Here is a 19,941-nt window from a genome sequence, read left to right as displayed (position 1 = left end):
TATATATATGAAGCTTTCATTTTTACTATGGGCGGACCACTATAGGCCAATGGTTTTGGTAAAAATAGTTTATTTGATATATCACTGGGACGATCCTCACATTTGGGAGGCCGCAAGAAGAATTTAAAATTAAGACTTTATGAAAAAAATTCTATTAGTGTTGCGGAGAAATCTCAAACTCTTGACCTCGTGCATATTATCTAAACTTTTAACCACCAAGCTACAACTTGTATCATTTTACGAATCTATTTAAGATATATTTATTGTTTCGAGAATTGATATAGGAATTCCAAACACATAAGACCCTTGATTAAATTGGGTCTCAAGCGGTTACTTTGGCTCCTTTGGTCTGAGACCACCCCTACATATCACTTCACTACATATATCAACCTAAATAGAAATTGTTTTTTTTTAAAGAAAATAGAAATTGTTCAAGGGTTGGACTTTTCATATTGTTATCATTTTGATAATTTTTAGTATAAGCTAATCTAAAAGCTCCTAAATTAGTTACACACTGATCTATTTGACGAAATACTTTGAATTATTTCTACTTTCAACTCCACAAACAAGCATTAACATTGGTCATCTTGTTCCTTTTGTTTTGTTAGGTTAGTGCTTTCCTCACTTAATAACAAGTTCAAAGCTTGTATCATGTTTTATTCTATAAGAATAGAAGTACAAATGTACAATAAAACTAAGGTATCTTTTTGCCCAAATGATTAATCCTAGACCTAAGTTTCCCATTTGCCAAGTTAGGAGTCTAGTTTGATAGATTCAATGGTTTATAAAGGATCACTTTGAAAAGTATAGCTTGAAGTGGAATGCTTTATCTGCTCTTACCAAACTTACAACCTTGCACTTGAAGTGGGTCTCCCACATCATAGTGCATAACTACTAGGCTACTAGCTTCTTTTTTTGTTGAAAAGGCTACTAGCTACTCAGCAACAAACTCATCTTATCCGTTTATGGCTAATACTCTATTATCTTCTGTTTTGATGGGGTAATATTAATAATAATTGGGTTCTCTCATTCACTATAAGTGACAAAAATGGGCATTATTAGCTAATAATAATGATATTTTTTCATTTTGTTCCCTATGTATTTGTATAAGATATATATGATACTTTTTCATTTTGTTCCCTATGTATTTGTATAAGATATATATGCTAATTCAAACTGACATGCCAAAGAAAAAATGACTTGTTGGGTTCAATAAAATATCATAATAATAAAAAAAGCCTCCATTTTTTCCTATTAAGTAGAAATTACTAAAATTTTATGTGTAATCATAGGTAAGGTTTGAAATAATATTGATAATTATCAATCAGGTCATTTTTTTAATTTTTCATTCCCAAAATAACCTTGCTCACTAAAACTCATTCTCTCTCTAAACAAAATACTGAAAATTTTAGGGTTTTCTTCTTCATTTTCTTCTCCGATTCTTCTTCTCTGGTTCTTCGATGCTTCTTCTCTGGTTCTTCGTTGCTTCTTCTCTGGTTCTTCGATGCTTCTTCTTCTTCTTGGTTCGACAACAAAACTTAAGTCTGAGTTTGTGTTCTTCATCTGATGTTGATGATACAAACCCTAGAAAAACGAAATACTAAATTTGGTGATGATGGATCTGATGTTGTTAGCTTCGATTTTAGATAGATAAGTTGACCAATTATATGGTTCTACGTTTTAAGATCAACTCAGATTGCTCTCTCTCTAGGGAAATTTACTGATAAGATCGATTAATCTTAGGATTCCAAAATAGAGATTTTGTTAATTTTTTGGTTTAAGATTTAGAGAGTTTTTAGTCAGAAATGTGTTATATAATATGCCACATTCGTCTTATAACACATTGAAGAATCCTCAAAATACAAAATTTTATAGTTCCTTTGTTTTTAGATTAGGAATCAATAATTAGAGTAAAAGTATCTTGAGTTTTTATGATTTTGAAATATTTAGATCTTTTGCTTAGAATACTACTTTTTCTAAATTTCAATCATTCCTAGTTTAACTAGAGAAGATTAGGTAGCCACTGACATCCATAGTTTAATTTGATTTGAAAGACTTAAGTTTTATGTTTTATTATGAGTAAGTAATTTATTGATCCAATTTAAGTTCATTCCATATGCTATAGTAATTCATTGATTAGATGATGTGATTCTAATTCCCGATTTATAGTTGTCAAAGCACCTACTGGTTTTCTTGTTGCAACTTCAACATCTTTACCAGCTAAAGGATGGATTGGACTATAGCAAGCTTCTAAAGGGTCATGGCATACTTCTTGGATATCATTCTATATGGTAATGAAAAACTAACTTTGCATTTTCTTCAATGTAGGCAGGAGCTAAGGCAAACATTAGTGTAGGAGGGATAGCTCCTCTACACATCGCCGGTAAATTTGGAAGCCTCGATATGGTCAATGGCTTGCTAAAAGCTGGAGCTGATCCAAACATAACGGATGAGGTGAGGCAATTAACGGTTTATATACATTAGAAGAGACAGTATTCAGTTGACCCAGTTCTTCCATTTGACAAGATTTCTGGTTCCTTTGATGACCAAATCCTCAGTATAGTACTTCATGTTTTCTCCCTACTATAATAGATTTGTAAACCTATGAAAAATCTGGTTCTTCTGTTTTTTTTTCAGCCTAAACTTGGGATTTCATAGCCTTCTTACAAAGACGATTCATGTTAGCCCTAGACGAAAATCACTCAGACATGGAGTTCTTGATGCTATTCTTGAGGATGAAGAAACTGAGAAACTCCCACAAGCCATGAATGGTGTCGTTCGAAACAGGAACTTGCAGGTAATTTGAAGCAAATTCCTTTCTTATGATTTGATTGTTTGTGAATTGATTAACTATTGCATATTTGATTCATAGGCAATTGTATTTAGGATGATTTTAGATGAAAATTGTTCACTTTTTTCCGTAATGTGGGAAACCAATTCCTTTTAGAACCTATTTGTCTTGTTTCGTTATATCGATTACCAAGGACACCATAAGCCATTACCATATCTGCAGAATTTTAATAAGATCGATATGTGGATGTTTTGAAGATCCAAGGATATGGATGTGTGTCTTTGTATAGAAAATGAATCTTAATATGAAATTCTGTATAATTGCTTCCATTTTAAAACCTCAATTCAAATTAAACTAGTATATAGAAATATACATGGTGTGATATTAGCGGTACTTTGCTTTCACGACTTCTTTTGGAATGTATATAAGAGATTAGGAGCAAAGGATGATTGGGGATTTTTATCGAAGTTTTGTATTGAACAGTACTTAGTGTTGTATAGTGTCGCCTGTTTCACCGAATTATTTCAAAGAGGTTTATATCGATTTTCTTTTTACGACTAGTAATTTTCTGTATTTAGTTTCTTTACACTATTGATATATTAACCAGCTTACGATACTTTACATGTTCTTTCTATTTTTCTTCTTGAAACTAATTCTAATCCCATTTGAGCTTCAACAGGAAATAGACACAGAATTTGATGATTATGAATTATAGGGGAAACTTTCAAATGATTTCTATAACTCACAAGATAGTTACTACGATGAAGATGGACAACTCTCGTTGTTCAATTTTGGTGTTAGAGTTGGCGTTGGAATTGGTTTGGGTATATGTGTTGGGACCGGAATTGGCGTTGGTCTTCTAATGCGTTCTTACTAAGCAACAACTAGAGTATTTCGAAGAAGATTCATTTGAAAACTGATCTTCTTGCCCGACTCCCCTGAGTTGTTTCAAGCGAAAGATTGTTCCGTTAATCTAGGACTACGGAATCGTTCGTATAAACATTGTGAAGTGAGCAGAGGTAGTATATCATTTAGATGGTTAAATTTAGTTTTTTTTTTTTTTTCAGTTTTCTCCTTTTACTTCTTCTTGATGAGGGTTTTCTACGTAAGGGGAAATCCTTACTAGATGACTCCTCCACTGCGGAGATGTTATTTTCTTTCATTTTTGTGGGGGAATTAGAGTAAGCTTATGAGTGCATACAAATATGTTCATTCATGTTTTTTCCTTTAATTTACTTTTTTTTTTTTGCTATTGTTTTTAGAGTTGAGCATTCTTTCATGTGAAAAAGATCTTGTAACAAAATCACTTTGTCCCCATTCTCTCTCTCTCTCTCTCTCTCTTTCTCTCTCTGCCTCTCTCTCCTGTATAAATGTATGTAGCTTAAAACATTCATCAAGAAGGGATGAGCTCAGATGGTAGAGCACTCGCTTAACATGGGAGAGGTACGGGGATTCATACAGATGGACGTTGAAAATTGCGGTAGAAATGCAATGCATACAGATGAATGCAGACACACGTTTGCAGTTTACATTATGCAAACACCATTTGCAGTTTACATTATGCAAACACATGTTTGCATAACAGATTGTTGCAAACACGTTTGCATAACAGATTGTTGCAAACACGTTTGCATAACAGATTGTTGCAAACACGTTTGCATAACAGATTGTTGCAAACACATTTGCACGTTTGCATAACAGATTGCTGCAAACACGTTTGCATAACAGATTGCTGCAAACACGTTTGCATAACATATTGTTGCAAACAAGTTTGCAGAAAAACGTAAAGGCCAAAAAAATGCCGTTTTTTTCTGGGTTTTTTTTTTTAGAAAAAAAGTATTGAAAGTGGATCTTGTTAGAAAGCTAATGAAAAATCATTTCTAAATATATAATTTTTATACAAATCCGACATCTCAAACAAAAGTTATATCGATTTAAAGTTTAAAGAAAAATAAAAGAATTTAGTTACACAAAATGATAAAAAAGGGTATTTTAGTATTTGCACACTTTTTGACCTGAATAATAATTTTCAAATGTTTTGTGCTTTTCTACTCATTTTCAATATTATTTTGACCTTTCTAGAAATTACCTCTAATAAAAATATAAAGCAGAGACGAGTACAACACCACGTAGTAGATTAAACCAATCCAAAACGATTCTGATTCTTCAACGAGAGTAGAGGGAGCTGTTGAATTTTCCATGAACATAGATAGTTATATCCATTTTGGCAATTGAAATGAGTTCCTATTTGTTATGAAGAAACTTTTAAGATATTCTCACTAAGATACCTGGTGGCCTCATGGGCCATGTTGCCACCACTATCTATATAATAAAATAGGTTGAAAAGTGCTGACTGGGACAAACATTGGAGATAAATCTAACCGTCTGTCCCAGATCAACACTAATATCAACCTTTAGATCCATCTACTAGCCTCTTGATCAAACTTGGAGTTACTAAGCAATAATCAACCTTTAAATGGTGATTATTGCGCATGAAAATGTTATTGATGTGAATAAGTGGTGGTTTATTGGTAATGAATTACTAATTATGTAATTCATTACCAATAAACCACCGTCCCAGATCAACATTGGAGATAAATCTAACCATCAGTCCCAGATCAACACTAATATCAACCTTTAAATCCATCTACTAGCCTCTTGATCAAACTTGGAGTTACTAAGCAATAATCAACCTTTAAATGTTGATTATTGCGCATGAAAATGTTATTGATGTGAAGAAGTGGTGGTTTATTGGTAATGAATTACTAATTATGTTGGACTAGATTATAACCGCATCGCATCTCTCTGCATCTCCCCCTAAATCCATACCTACATTTCACCTTTCTCTATTTTTAGTGCTAATCACAATGGTGATTCATTACCAATAAATGGTGGGTTATAACTCCCCAAAATTATGTTGTTAGATTATAAGTTTATAACTCCTTCATTTCTCTCCATCTCCCAAAATCCACCTTTCCCTTTCTCTATCTTCAGTTTTTGAGTTACCCTCATTAATCCTCTCATTAGTCTCTCTTTTTATCTTCAGCAAACACGTCTCTATCCATTTGAATTTTTGTGCTAGCGTATGATTTAATCCATTTGAATTTTTTTTATTTTTTTTGTAACACAGGTTTCTTCACAACAAGAAAAAGATGAGCCATTGACTCCACCCATCTTTTCAGGTATGACTTTTTTCCATTTAAATTAGGTTTTCATCAACTTTTCAATTTGGAATCCCCGTCGTAAGTAGGGAATAGGTCTTTCAGGATTTGTAGTAGATGCTCTTCAGGTCAGAAGACTCCTCTTAGTTGTTATATTAGATTACCTGACAAAATGAACGAATCGTTTTTCTGTTTTGGATATAGAGATTTGGTAGACATTTATTAGATAATCAATTTCTTCAAAGGATGAACATGAAGCTCCTATATAATTTTTCATTCATATGGTAATTCTTGCTACGTTTTCAATTATTAAAACACAAAGCTTATCTTTTCAGATATTGTGTATGATTTAGTTCACTGTGCTCGATGCACGGTTCACAAAGATGCATATACTGGGGGGATCTCTCCATCTCTACTTCTACTTCACATGAGGTTCCATTGTCGCTTTATGTTAACCAAATAGTGAAGTTCTTGATCTATAATGGTTTTGCGGTTCAAAATTGAAGGCGAAAATTCTCAAGAGGGCGTGGTGTGGTGGAACGCATAAAATGCTCAAAGAGAGTGTCCGTTTTGCAAAAAATGTAGGGGTATTTTATTGTCAAGGTGGTAATGCTAATGCTAATTAACCAGAAAGAGTTTTGAAAAAAGGTTTTCGGTGGGTGGAACTTAAGTTGCGATGAAATCAACCGTTACATCTCTTCTCCGTTCTCCAACATTTCGCCTTCAAAAATTTTCATCCATTAGTAATGAAATTGTTCTTATTCTATACGCTTGGTTTCAAAGAATTGTTATTTATCGTCATGAAATGTCTGTTTTCGTTTCATTTTGAATTTCTCTTTTTTGTAGGTATGTGGCAATGAAATTGTTCATATTCTGTTATGTGATTTTAATTTTGGTTTTGAGATCGTATAAGTTTTATTAAAGAAAAATAAATGTTTTGATCTTCTCGGAAGTGTATGAAAACAGGAATGCAATGTTCTGGTTTCGATTATGCTTTTCATTTTCATGGTCTTTTATTCATCAAGTGTGGATTGAAATTATTGTGGTTGATGTTCGATTAGAAATATCAAAAATTTATAATTTATATCTCTAGAAATCAACCTAATCGATTATAAAATTGTTCTTTTATTTGCCTAATAGCCTCTTAATGTTGTTGTGCCAGGAGAAACAATTGCTCATATAAATAGTCAAGTATGATGCTTTCGAACTCCAAGTTTTAACAACTGGGCCGAAGTAAACAATTGTTCAATCTGGATGGTTGGATGGTTTTGTGAACTTCAGGGGACAAGCCTCTACCTCGATTCAATGTAATGGGTCTGAAATTGTAAGTTTATTTTAATAATTTTGAGATTAATAATATGGTTAGTTTCAGTGATCTTTTGATAAAGTGATTCATTTTATCATTGTCATATTTGTTTCTCTGTGAATTTGTAATGAATTTTGTTTAGTATGGTCTAGGTTCGTTGCAGTTATAGAATTGTAGTTTACAAATATTTTTCCTAGATTTGCATTCAAAAATATTTAGTTTGTGTTAAAGAAAAGATCTAACATGTATGATAACGACAGAACTATTGAGCTTAGTAATTAATCTGTTTCTCCAAAGTTATTTCAGTACTTTGTAATTTTTTTTTAGAGATTTATTTTCTCAAACATTTGGTTTGATTCATATCTATTGAAAGGGGATTAAATAGTTGTGATAAGAAAAGATATATTTTTGTAGAAAAAAGGTCATGCATTTTGATATTAGGTGGTCAACAACCTTATAACATATATACTGTTTAGAGGAAGCGTCCGTGCCGGAGGCACGGGTTATACCTAGTACACTAATAAATGTTATTCTGGACCATGCTTTTCTTATGTCATAGTCTAGTAGCTTTCTCTACTTTGATGGTGGTATTCACCCTATTTCCTATTGCGTGACAAGTTGACGCCATCCCCCCTTGTTTTCAGTCATCAAAATTTGTGTCACTGTCTGTATATTTTTTTTTTTACAGAGGTAAGTGGAGGTCTCCTAATTGAATGGCCAATGCAAAGACTCAGAATTGAAAAGTTCGAAGGGTCACACTTAAGATTGTTTGAGTTTTTTTTAAATCCTCTCAAATTCAAAATGCAATCAACCGTGCTAAATGACCCGACCTTCGAGGCTGACCACGACCACAAAAATGATGTAGCTAGCCTCGATTGGTCCGGTTGTTTCTCACTCCTCATGCACGGACCAGTTGGGGTCGGCCATGTCACCTTTTGGGTTGTGGTCGACCTCGAAAGTCAGGCCATGTAGCATTCTTCAAACTTAATTTGACTTTTAAGATGATGTGACAACATTTCATTCTAAGATATCTTAAGAGAAAACTCAATATTTTGTAGATTTCATTTGAAGATCTCAATTTTCCACTTAAGATTAATAGCAAAGGGGTGTCACTAAAAGCACCCGACCAAAATACTATTAGCAGCCAAATCTATTAGCAGGCAGCCCAACAGCTAGAAATTCTATAGCGGTCGAGGATTTTGTAAGCACCCAACGCTTTAAGGCTTTAACGGCCATGACCCTAATATTGGTAAATTACTTAAAACATGGGGGTCACCAGGTTTTCGTAAGGAGTTTTTCCAGCTCCAAATTATTCGAAATTTTTCTGATTGTAACGGAACTGTAATTGTAACTGCCTTAGATTGGAGTCCTGATTCTAGTTATGTACTTGCTGGATCAAAGGATTTAGCTGCTAGAGTTTTCTGTTTACAAAAATTGAAATGCCCTTTATGTTTTTAGGGCATGGAGATAATAGTCTAGCTGTCTAGAAGTGTTTTTCAATAGGGTCCGTGGGTATATAGCCCAAAATAATGTTCAAAAAGGATTTAGGGTCCAATCTTCCCAAAAAATGGATTTTTAGTCCTTTTGCTCTTGGGACTAAAAACCCTTAATATATATTACATAATTCCTTCCATGTCCCAGTCATTTTTCGCGGGATTTTAATATGTGGGGCCGGACAAAAATTTCAAACGGTTTAATTTACCTTGATTTTAGGATAAATTTAGGAAAAGACGGATAGATTCTCACGAAATTTTCTCTCTCTTCTATAATCTGTTTAGAAACAAAATCCAAACTTTTGCAAATCAATTTTCTCTCTCTTCTTTACAGATTTAATATGGAGATTTATTAGCCAAAAATATGGAGATTTATTATAAACAAATGGATAGAAACAAATCATAATTTCTCTCTCCTCTAAACAGATTTGGAAATCAAATTTTCTCTTTCCTATTATCAGAATCAATCAGAAACCAAAATCCTAACCAAAACCAAAACGTCATCACCACGGATATTTCCAAATCAACTTTCTCTCTCTTCTTTACAGATTTGAAAACCAAATCAATTTTCTTTATCTTACTATGTAAATTTTTTTTCGATTCAAAACAATTTTCTCTCACTTAACTTTCAGATTTGGAAATAGTATATAATCTAGGATCAATTTAGCGTGATTTGGGGGTTAATATACAAAACATATATGTCACTTTCTCTCACTTAACTTTTAGTTTTGGAAATAGTATATTTTTCTGGGAACATTAAAGCAGCATTTGTTTTCGTTTTTACTCATACATAAATACTCTTCGAATACAAATTATGAAATAAATACGTAAATTATGTATTATTTATGACGAATAAACCATCATTTGTCAAGTATACAACGTAATTTAACAAATGTATTTGGGTCTTGTTCAGTAAATTACACATAATTTATTTTACATTACACATAATTTCTTTTACATAACACATCGTTTACATTCTGTTACAAAAAAAACGTACAAAATCTTCTCTGGTTCAATAATGGTGCCCATCCATGTTGCCCTATTGCTTGGAATGCTAATGGAGGGGGCCGAATATGAGGCTTTTCCAAGGAATCATGATCAAGATTCATTCAAGTGTGCATTTCTTATGAAATATTTCGAGGAGCCAATCAAAAAGTCAAGTAACAAGAACAAGGGTATTTCAAGTTTGATTTGCTTATTTTGATTTGATGATTCTGCCTGGAACTCCATCTGTGATAACAAATGGAGAGAGATTAATACATATAAATTATATAAAAAAGTATATTATTTACAATAAATTACATGAACATTTACGTAAATTATATGTAATTTATTTTAAAGTACACGGGATTTACATATATAAGCGAAGTTGTTCTAATAATGAAACGAGTACAGTTTTTTAGATTAAAGCATAATTAATGTTCCATATAATATTCATGATATTCGTGATAAAGTATATATAATTTGTCAGAAAATACATATATCATGTTCTCATTTTGAAAAACATCGTACGGGAGATGTTTGCATAATTTACTATAAATTATGGTAATTTATGATAAAGTACATGTACTGTTAATTCTGTTATTAGGTACCGTACGAAAAAATCACGTTTCATAAATCCGTACGGATTGAAAACCAGATCTGAAGAAAAAGTACGAATATCATTAGGTTTAAACTACATATCTAAAGATATCTGATATGATGATTGATTGCAACAATAAGTATACTCGATTTATAGGAATTAGTAATGAAGGATTATCTCATCAATATCGAAATCATTAAAGAAACTTTTAGAGAGAGAAATACAATAATAACATACTCGATTTGAAACAGAATCATTAAAGAAGAATTTTGTTTACCTGATTAACAATTAAGAAACTGATTTTGAAAAACTCTAATGAATATGAAACAATTTCTTTGTTTTAATGGAAGATTTTCAGTAGATTAAGATGTAGAGAGAGAGAATCAACTACTATAAACAGAAATAGAATCACAAAAACTTATAAATTGATTTATGTTTTACCTGATTAACTTGATATGAAGTGACATAAATAGAAATGGAGTTCTGAGCTTGTGTATTGGATTAGAAGACGAATGTTTGAAAAGCAATCTAATGAAGATGAAACAAGATTTCTGAGTTTAATGGAGGTTTTGTTATGTGAATCGGATTTAGAGAGAGAGAATAAAGAGGTTTCGGTTACTGAAAATAATGAATCACGTTTCTTTGTTTAGAAACGTGATTGGAGAGGGAATGTGGGAGATAAAAATGGAAGAAGATCTTTATGAATTTTGAAGATAAATCAGTTATAATATATATTTCTTTGTTTAAAAATGTGATTGGAGAGAGAATGTGGGAGATAAAAATGGAAGAAGATCTTTATGAATTTTGAAGATAAATCAGTTATAATATATGAGGAAGGTTAGATTAGGAATTATGATTTATTTGGTATTATAAGGATTTGTGTTTTTTCTCTAGATGACACCAAATGGACTAGATATCCATTTATATTATTTTTTTGGTTTTGAAACCCTTTATAGGATTAGAGAGGACTAATTGTCTTATTAGGGCCCGTTTTTTGGGCTATAAACCCAAAAATTCTTTTCAATACTGATAACAGAACGAGAGATTTCTAGGGCGTATACAATCTCTAATGATTGTTTGATTGTAGATTGGTATATAGTGGTAATGAAGGTGCATCTGGCATTCTGGCTATCTAGAAAAAGGGCAAATCTCCCATCCTCATTCGCCTGGTACATGGGATCGAGCAGATGACTTTGGGTGATGCGAATGAAAATTGAGATAGCGTTCTTAACCAAAGTAATAAGAAAAGGAAGAAAACTTGAAGGTTATGAAGAAATCTAGTTCAATCTTCACAAAGAATTCACTTATCGTGTGTTTGGATGACGTGACGGAATCATGAATCCGCGGATTCATGAGTCCTTGGAAATCATGATTTTACAAATTCATGAATCCAAGTAATATTTTTTGGTTTGTTTTGCAACTAATAAGAATCCTATAATTTATTATTATTTGAGTATTTTTAAACGCTTCTTTAGAAAAATATTAAATAAACCTTGTTCTCGAAACTCGTTTTTTCAAATATCGTTTCATTCGAGGAAATATAAGATTTTGGGAAAAACGGGTTTTGGAGAAAAACAATTTTTTGAAGGAAAAATGATTTTCGAAAAAACTGATTTTTGGGAAAAAAAATTGATTTTTGGAAAAAATAATATTTTGAAGAAAAATGGTTTTCGGGGAAAAAATGATATTTGGGAAAAAAATGATTTTCGGAAAAAAAAAGGGTTATTTCCCAAATAGCCCCAACTTTGTGATGGGTTTCCTGCCTAACCCCCTACTTTATCAAAAATACCCAGATGACCTCCTTTTTAAGATTCCGTTATAACACCGTTAACTAGTCATCATTTCTCTCTCTTCCATCTCATAACCTCTCTCTGCCACCTTATATTCTAGCCACCTCAACGTCTTCACCGGCGAAGGTCGTCGGCCGACCAATTTTCCGGTCGACGACCTTCAAACATCAAAAAAATCTCTCTCTCTCTAAATATTTTTTTTTCTTTCCTCTCTCTAGAACAGATCTAGAGAGAGGTCTGTTCATCACAAAATAAGGACGGGGTTTGGTATTTTAAAATTATAAATATACATCAAGAACCGCAGATCTAAAATTATCTTTTTCTCGTCGAACGAACCATCTCCCTCTCTCTCTCTAAAAGACTACCAAGGGTTTCTAATCGCTCTTTACTTTCTCTCTCTCATCGAAGATGATTAACCAAGTTGAATCATCTGATCCGTAAGATCCCCCTCTCTCTATATCTCTATGTTATTCTCTGATGTTTTTGCTGATAGTGAGTAGTTTCATGGTGATTTCTTTTGGGAATTTAGGGATTTTGATTGTTGTTTTGTATTAAAGGAAGGAACGAAGAGGAATTTCAAAACTGCTATACTGGAACGTAAGAAAGCTGCGAATCGATTAGTTGTTGATGAAGCGATCAATGATGATAACTCTATTTAATTGAGGTTGAAATTAGGGTTTGAAATTGTTAGGGTTTGAAATTGTGAGGGTTTCTTACATGGGTGCCGGCTTCTGTTTAATTGAGGTTGAAATTAGGTTTTTTTTATTTCTAAACTGTTTGAAGTTCTTATACTGTCTAGCCTTTTAATTGATTGAGTTCAGGAGGTAGATTTTTTGGGGATGGTGAAAGTATTCCTAGTAATTGAGTTCAGTGAGTAAGGTTTTGTCGGAATTGTATCTCTTGTTGCTTGACTTGTGGCTATTGTGTATTATAAACTAGGTTATCTAAACTTGAGGTTTGATGATTTTTTAGAGTCTCATTGTCTAATATGAACTGTGTTTGCTTGAACTTGAGATATGATGATGTATAAAGTAAGGACCTAGCAAGGATTTTATTATTCTAAACATTGTTTGAGTTCATCGTGATGAACTGACCTTTCTCTCTCTCCATCTGTTCTAGAGAGAGAGAGGAAAGAAAAAAAAATTAAGAGAGAGAGAGACGAGAGAGAATTTTTATTTTATTTTTTTTATGTTTGAAGGTCGCCGACCGGTAACCTTCGCCGGTGAAGACGATGAGGTGGCAGAGAGAGGTTATGAGATGGAGGAGAGAGAAATGATGACTAGTTAACGGTACAACGAAATCTAAAAAAGGGGGCCATCTAGGTATTTTTGATAAAGTAGGGGGCTAGGCAGGAAACCGGTCCCAAAGTTGGGGGAAAAATGATTTTAGGAGAAAAAAAAACTATTTTTGGGGAAAATAATGATTTTTGAAACAATAATATTTTTAAAATATTTATTTTGTTGAAGGAAATATTTTTTTGTTGATTTTAAGTTTGAAATTTGGATAAATTAATCCAAAATCCTAGCAAATCCCAAGGGTTGGATTTTGGTCCAATGCAAATTTTGGAATTAGGAATCCTTAGAAATTAACTTTACTTTAAAGGGCAAAAACTGGGCAAGAGAGAGAGAAAGAGAGAGAGAGAGATTCAATGGCTAACGGGGAAGGAAGCTCTCACCCTCCCCCACAACCGCAAAGCATAGGGACTAGTTTAACAGCAGATGAAGGGGGTTCAGGATCGACTGAGATTACTAGAATCATAGAACAGGCTCGAGTGAAGACTACCCCTAACTGGGCAAACCTGTTTAAGTCGAAGGAATCGTCGGATAGCGAAAGTTACGAATACACGGCACCTACTGTTATTGACGGACGCAAAGTAATGGTAGCATATTTACAAAATTTCGAAGAAGAAAAGAAGAGGTGTGAAACTCTGCTTGTTGGTTCATTCATTGGGGACAAGGTTCCGTACACAGTGGTTAAGGATACACTAACTCGTTTTTGGCAACCGAAAGGCGAATTCAAGATCACTATAAAGCTGCGTACATTATCGAACTCTCATTAGAAGAAGATAGGAAGAAAATACTAAAGAACCCTCCAGTTTACATATAAAACAAACTCTTTATTGTCAGACCATGGAAATTATTTATCGAAGAAGACATTTTGGCATTGGAAACAATACCAATTTGGGTGAATTTTTATGATATACCTATGATTTTTTGGAATAAGAAGGGAATTGCATTGATAGCTAGTTACTTTGGATGCTTGTTGTCGATGGATAGATATACGGCTACTCAAACACGGTTGAACTTTGCTCGAGTTTGCGTGGAGGTCAGTAGACATCAAGAATTAGTCGATTGCATTCCCATTCGTGTAAATGATACAAAAGAGATATCAATCAAGGTTGAGTACCTCTGGAAACCCTCAAAATGCTCTAAATGTGGAGCTTTTGGTCATCTGAGCAAAGACTGCCCAACACCTGTTTGTGAATTTGCCCAAGAGACAATGCGTAGTGAGAGCACAATGCAGCACCTGTCAGCAGGAACTGGTAACTCTGCTGAACTCAATGATGCAGCAAATGATACACACATGGAGGAGGTACAAGAGGGAACTGTGGTGGTCCACGATCATGTTAGAAAGATGCACAAGTTTGGTGAGGTGGAAATTCTGAAAAACAAAACACTAACACCACATTGACTGCTAATAGTAAGCAAGGCGAGGTCCGAGCTTCATTACTAATGTCCCAACGACAACAAGCCATTGCTAGGAGTGAGGGGGCGTCTCTTATCAGGCCTGCCCAAGATGAAGAATGGTCTGTGGTTACTCGTAGGAGGGGAAAGAGTCCAGTAAAGGGACTAGTTATTAGCAGTATACCCGAGAGCAAGAACCAAGGTCAGGATAGGGGTCAAGCACCAAAGAGGCAATGTTTGCATAACTCATTGAGTGAAGAGCAGCAACATAATGCAAATGTTCAAATGATAGAGTTCCCAAAGAAACCAAGTTTACGTAATGATGCAACATGTAAAATGGGGGGATCAACTAGTGAAAGTGAATCCGGTGAGGAATACCAGCAAAGAAACAAGACAATGGGTGCAGTTGGGGTGAACCCATAGGTTACCGATTCGACTAAGAGAGGGAGTTTAGAGACTCTAAAGTATACGGTTCTTGGGCCACCGAAGAGATGAAGACAAAAGGCCGGAAATCACCTAAAGTTTTAAATGGTTAGTGTTGGTTGTTGGAACATCCGAGGTTTGAATGACGATAGGATAATCATGGAAGTCCGAGACCTCATACGCATACAAAAACTGAGTTTATGTGGCATAGTAGAGACAAAGGTTAAAAACAGAAATAAGGTACGAGTTCAGCACCGCATTAATCCTTTCTGGTCTTTCTTGGACAATAGTGATGGAGGGGATGATGGGCGAATATGGCTAATGTGGGACCCCTTAGTGCTCTCGGTTTCTCAAGTCTATGTATCAACCCAAATGCTAGTGGTACGGGTTGAGTGGAACGATAAAGTGTTTATGATTGCCGTTGTATATGGTCATACTTTCTTGGCAGGTCGGACCATACTATGGGCTGAAATTGAAGATTTAACTACACGATTTGACATACCATGGCTGGTCATGGGGGACTTCAACTCCATACTTTTTGCTGATGATAAAGTAGGTGGGGATGAGGTACGACCGAGACACTACACAGATTTCTATACGTGCACTCAGAATGCACATCTCTTTGATTGCCCGTATACAGGATATAGGTATACATGGACTAATTCACGAGCGGGTACTCAAAATATAATTTCAAAGTTGGACAGGTGTCTTATGAATATTGACTTACTTGGTCTGTTTCCTGGTGTAAAAGCTGAATTTTGTCCTCCTGGATGGTCCGATCACACACCTATGGTGGTGAATCTCGAGGAGATTAAGCAAACTGGAAAACGCCCCTTTAAATTTTTTAATTGTTGGCTAGAGGAGCCAGGTTTTATTGACATGGTTAATGAAGCTTGGTCGTTGCAGGTGGAAGGCAACCCTATGCACCAATTAGTGAAAAAGCTTAAGGTAGTAAAAAAATAGAATCATCCAATGGAGAGGTTCGAGATTCGTAAATATGCCTAATCAAGTTGAATCGGCAAAGACACATATGTATGAATGTCAAAATAGGTTGTTTGCAGATCTGATGAATACAGAGTTACGACGAATTGAGAGAGAGGCAGTCCAAATATATTCTTCCAAAATGTCAACGGAGATCTCTATGGAAAAACAGCAAGCACGTATTAAATGGCTAAACTTGGATGACCAAAACTCTCGCTTCTTTCACAATACAGTAAAGGAACGACGAGCCAGGAATAACATCACCAAATCAAAGATGATGATGGTATAGAGATCACGGATGCAACAACCATTCCTGAAGTGTTTGTGGACTACTATAAAGGTCTACTAGGCACGGTTGAACCGAATGTGGAGGAGGATGAAACTTTAGCAAATTTCGAATTTTCTAATACTCTTGAACAGAATTCAGCAAATATTCTTGAAGGACATGTCACAAGTGATGAGATTACAGCAGCTCTTTCAGCTATAGGCTCGGAAAAAGCGCCTGGACCAGATGGCTTTTCATCTTTATTCTTCAAAACATGCTGGCCGGTGGTGGGTACTGACTTCATAAGGGCAGCACAATGTTTCTTTCGTTCGGGACGACTACTTAGAGAGGTGAATTCCACACTTATATCTCTTATTCCAAAAATCTCTAACCCTTCCTCTCTCAGTGATTTCAGGCCCATTTCATGTTGTAATGTCATCTACAAATGCAGCACAAAGATTCTTGCGAACAGGCTTAAAATGTTTGCATCCGAACTGGTTAGTGAGAACCAATCGGCTTTTATGTCGGGACGACTGATTCAAGACAACATCATGTTGGCACATGAATTAGTACGCGATTATGGTAGAGCTCGAGGCCTTGATAGATGTACCGTGAAGATAGATCTTCGGAAGGCATATGATACCGTCCGTTGGGCTGCTCTTTTTAAAGTATTGCAGAAATTTGGTTTGCCGAATCGCTTTATAGGTTGGATCAAGGAATGCGTGTCCACTCCCCGGTTCTCGATAATGATTAACGGCGGCGCTCATGGGTATTTCGAGGGAAGGAAAGGTTTACGACAGGGCTGCCCACTTTCACCCTATTTATTTGTCATGGTAATGGAGGTATTCTCTACTATTATTATGCAGGAACACCTACAGGGTCGTTTAAAACTTCACCCCAAGTGCAAAGACCCAGTAGTTACTCATCTCTGCTTCGCCGATGACCTCATGTTGTTTATGCGCGATGATGTAGGCTCAGCCCATGCACTAAATGTGGCAATCAGCAAGTTATACAAAGGTACTGGACTAGCAGTGAATGTAGGAAAAAGTTCAATTTTCTGTGCTGGAATGATTAATGAGCAGAAAGAGGTTATTAGACAAGTTCTCGGCTTCCAGATTGGTGAATTACCTATACAATATCTTGGGTTACCATTGCTTGCCTCCAGATTATCATATAGAGACTGCATTCCGTTAATTAACCAGATTCAGAGGAGAGTGCAATCTTGGAAGATACGTTTTCTCTCTTACGCAGGTCGACTCGTCCTTATTCAGACAGTTTTGGGCAGCATGATAGTGTTCTATTTTTGTACTCCCAAAACAAGTCTTCAAAGAGATCAACTAAATTTTTAACAGATTCTTGTGGAGAGGGCTCGAAGAAGGAAGTAATAGGCCAGCCGTTAAATGGCTTGACGTTTGTTTACCTAAAGAAGAGGGAGGGTTGGGGATTCGTGATATTGAAACTATGAACCAAGCTATGAACCTCTGACATGTGTGGGATCTCATTAGTGATAAGAAGACACTTTGGGTTCGTTGGGTACAGAGGAACTTGATCCGTAGCAAAAAATTTTGGACCATGAATGTCCCATCTAGTTGCTCTTGGTGTTGGAGGCGTATATTGGGCAGTAGGAATCAGGCTAGGGAGATGGTTAAATACTTAATTCATGATGGCAGCAACACTTATTTCTGGAGAGATGTATGGCACCCCTTGGGTTCACTAATTGAGTATTTTGCTGAACACCATCAGGTTGCTACTAACCTGAGAGAAGATGCTCTAGTATCCGACTTTCTTATCCAAGGAGAATGGGTATACCCAGCCAATGTGGGCCAGTCCCTAAGTGAGATTTTCGGGGCTCTACCGAATGTGGAAGTGGGGGGTGTGGGAAATGACAGTGTGGTTTGGAAAATTACTACCTCAGGGGAGTTTACGGTAAATGATACATACAATTGCCTTCGTCGTAAAGTGAATAAGGTGCCATGGGCGAAATTAGTATGGTGCAAAGAAGGCATCCCGAAGTTCTCATTCATAGCCTGGATTGCTCTAAAACGTGGGCTCAAAACAAAGGTGAAACTGCGGTCTTGGGGTCTTCCAATTGATGAATTGTGTCCATTTTGTCAGGATTCGTCGGAGACGAACGAGCATATCTTTTTTCAATGCAGGTTCTCCCTTAGCATCTGGACTGAATTGTTACAAATGCTAGGCATTAACCATAATCATACTGGAAATTGGACAGAGGAAATAAATTGGTGCGTTGACTCATTTCTAGGGAGCTCGATGCTTGGACGATTGGGTTGTCTAGTCTTCACAGCATACATTTATAATATTTGGATTGAGAGGAACAATCGGGTCTTCCGAAGAGAGCCACGACCAAGTCAGGTAGTTCTTCAAGAGATCATTAGTGGAGTTCGAATTAAGGTCATGTCATGGAAGGGTATGATAGCTGAGTCAGGAGAAGCAAGACAACTGTTAGTTCGATGGAATCTTGATCTACCACTAATCAGGAAGCAGCCGAAGACATGCAAATGGCAACCCCTGATTGCCGGATGGATCGTTCGACGGGGAGTCAGGTGGGTATGGTGCCATAGTGCGAGACTCGAATGGGGACATCATAGAAGCAGCAGCTGCTAGAACAACAAGAGAGTCCGTTTTGTTACATGAACTACAAGGTATTAAACTAGGACTTCAATTGGCACGAAAATTAGGCAGGAACCGAGTATGTATAGCTACTGATTCTGCATTAAGTGTTTCAATTCTAACAAATATAGCGACGCAACCACCGTGGCAGGTGAATAGACTATACCGTGAGATTAAAGCACTATAGACAATTTTGAAGATTGTTCGATCAAACATGTCTACCGAGAAACAAATCAGGCAGCTGATTTCCTCTCGAAATTGCGACCGTTGACGGGGATTATTGAGATGCCACCAATAGCACTCCAAGAAGAACTAAAAAAGATACTGGATGAGGATAAACGAGGTGTTATTAGAATTAGACATTCTTAATTGATTAATAAGTTCAAGCATTGTATTTAGCTCAACAAGCTTTGTTAGTTTATTTTTAGTTTTCCTCATTTCTTGTAAAGGTCGGGCCCATTAACCCGTTGACAATTTCAAATAAAAAAAAATCCTTAGAATTCAAGATTTCTAGGATTCTTGGTAGCCAAATAGACCAAGGATTCATGATTCTTACCAAATTCCGTTTTTGACAGGAATCCTACTTAGGAATCCTGCAACCAAACACACCATTAACACCATTAATAGATTGTAGGTAGTAGTGCACTCTTAGCTTAGCTAGGGTTTTTTTTTGATGAAAAATAAATTTTGAAAAAGAATTTTATTTGAAAGATGAAGATGGAGGTGAACTTAACTTAGGTTAGTTGACCAGGTGCTTATAGAGAGGTTAGATCAATGATCATTGACCCAAGTAAAGAAAATGATCGCCGCTTATAATAGTTTACTCGGTGCTTA

At 35.5% G+C, this 19,941-nt stretch overlaps 1 protein-coding gene and 1 long non-coding RNA gene across 2 annotated transcripts; both read left to right on the top strand.

The window, feature by feature from the left end:
• Nucleotides 1-2,328: 2,328 nt before the first annotated feature.
• Nucleotides 2,329-4,163, top strand: LOC147567848 (uncharacterized). Its single transcript, XR_015237921.1, has 3 exons — nucleotides 2,329-2,454; nucleotides 2,638-2,797; nucleotides 3,471-4,163. It is a non-coding gene; the product is annotated as an uncharacterized LOC147567848 (long non-coding RNA).
• An 11,172-nt stretch (nucleotides 4,164-15,335) lies between these two features.
• On the top strand, nucleotides 15,336-19,476 carry LOC147567847 (uncharacterized). Its single transcript, XM_086658597.1, has 5 exons — nucleotides 15,336-16,178; nucleotides 16,632-17,564; nucleotides 18,220-18,402; nucleotides 18,975-19,040; nucleotides 19,345-19,476. The coding sequence occupies exons 1-5, from the start codon at nucleotides 15,336-15,338 to the stop codon at nucleotides 19,474-19,476; spliced, it is 2,157 nt and encodes a 718-aa protein (XP_086514723.1).
• The last annotated feature ends 465 nt before the right edge of the window (nucleotides 19,477-19,941 follow it).

Source organism: Eschscholzia californica, unplaced genomic scaffold (assembly GCF_041429995.1).
Source record: "Eschscholzia californica isolate CP2 unplaced genomic scaffold, dmEscCali1.0.p SCAF_1, whole genome shotgun sequence".
NCBI classification, from domain to species: Eukaryota; Viridiplantae; Streptophyta; class Magnoliopsida; order Ranunculales; family Papaveraceae; genus Eschscholzia; species Eschscholzia californica.
This window is presented reverse-complemented; position numbering and strand designations above follow the sequence as displayed.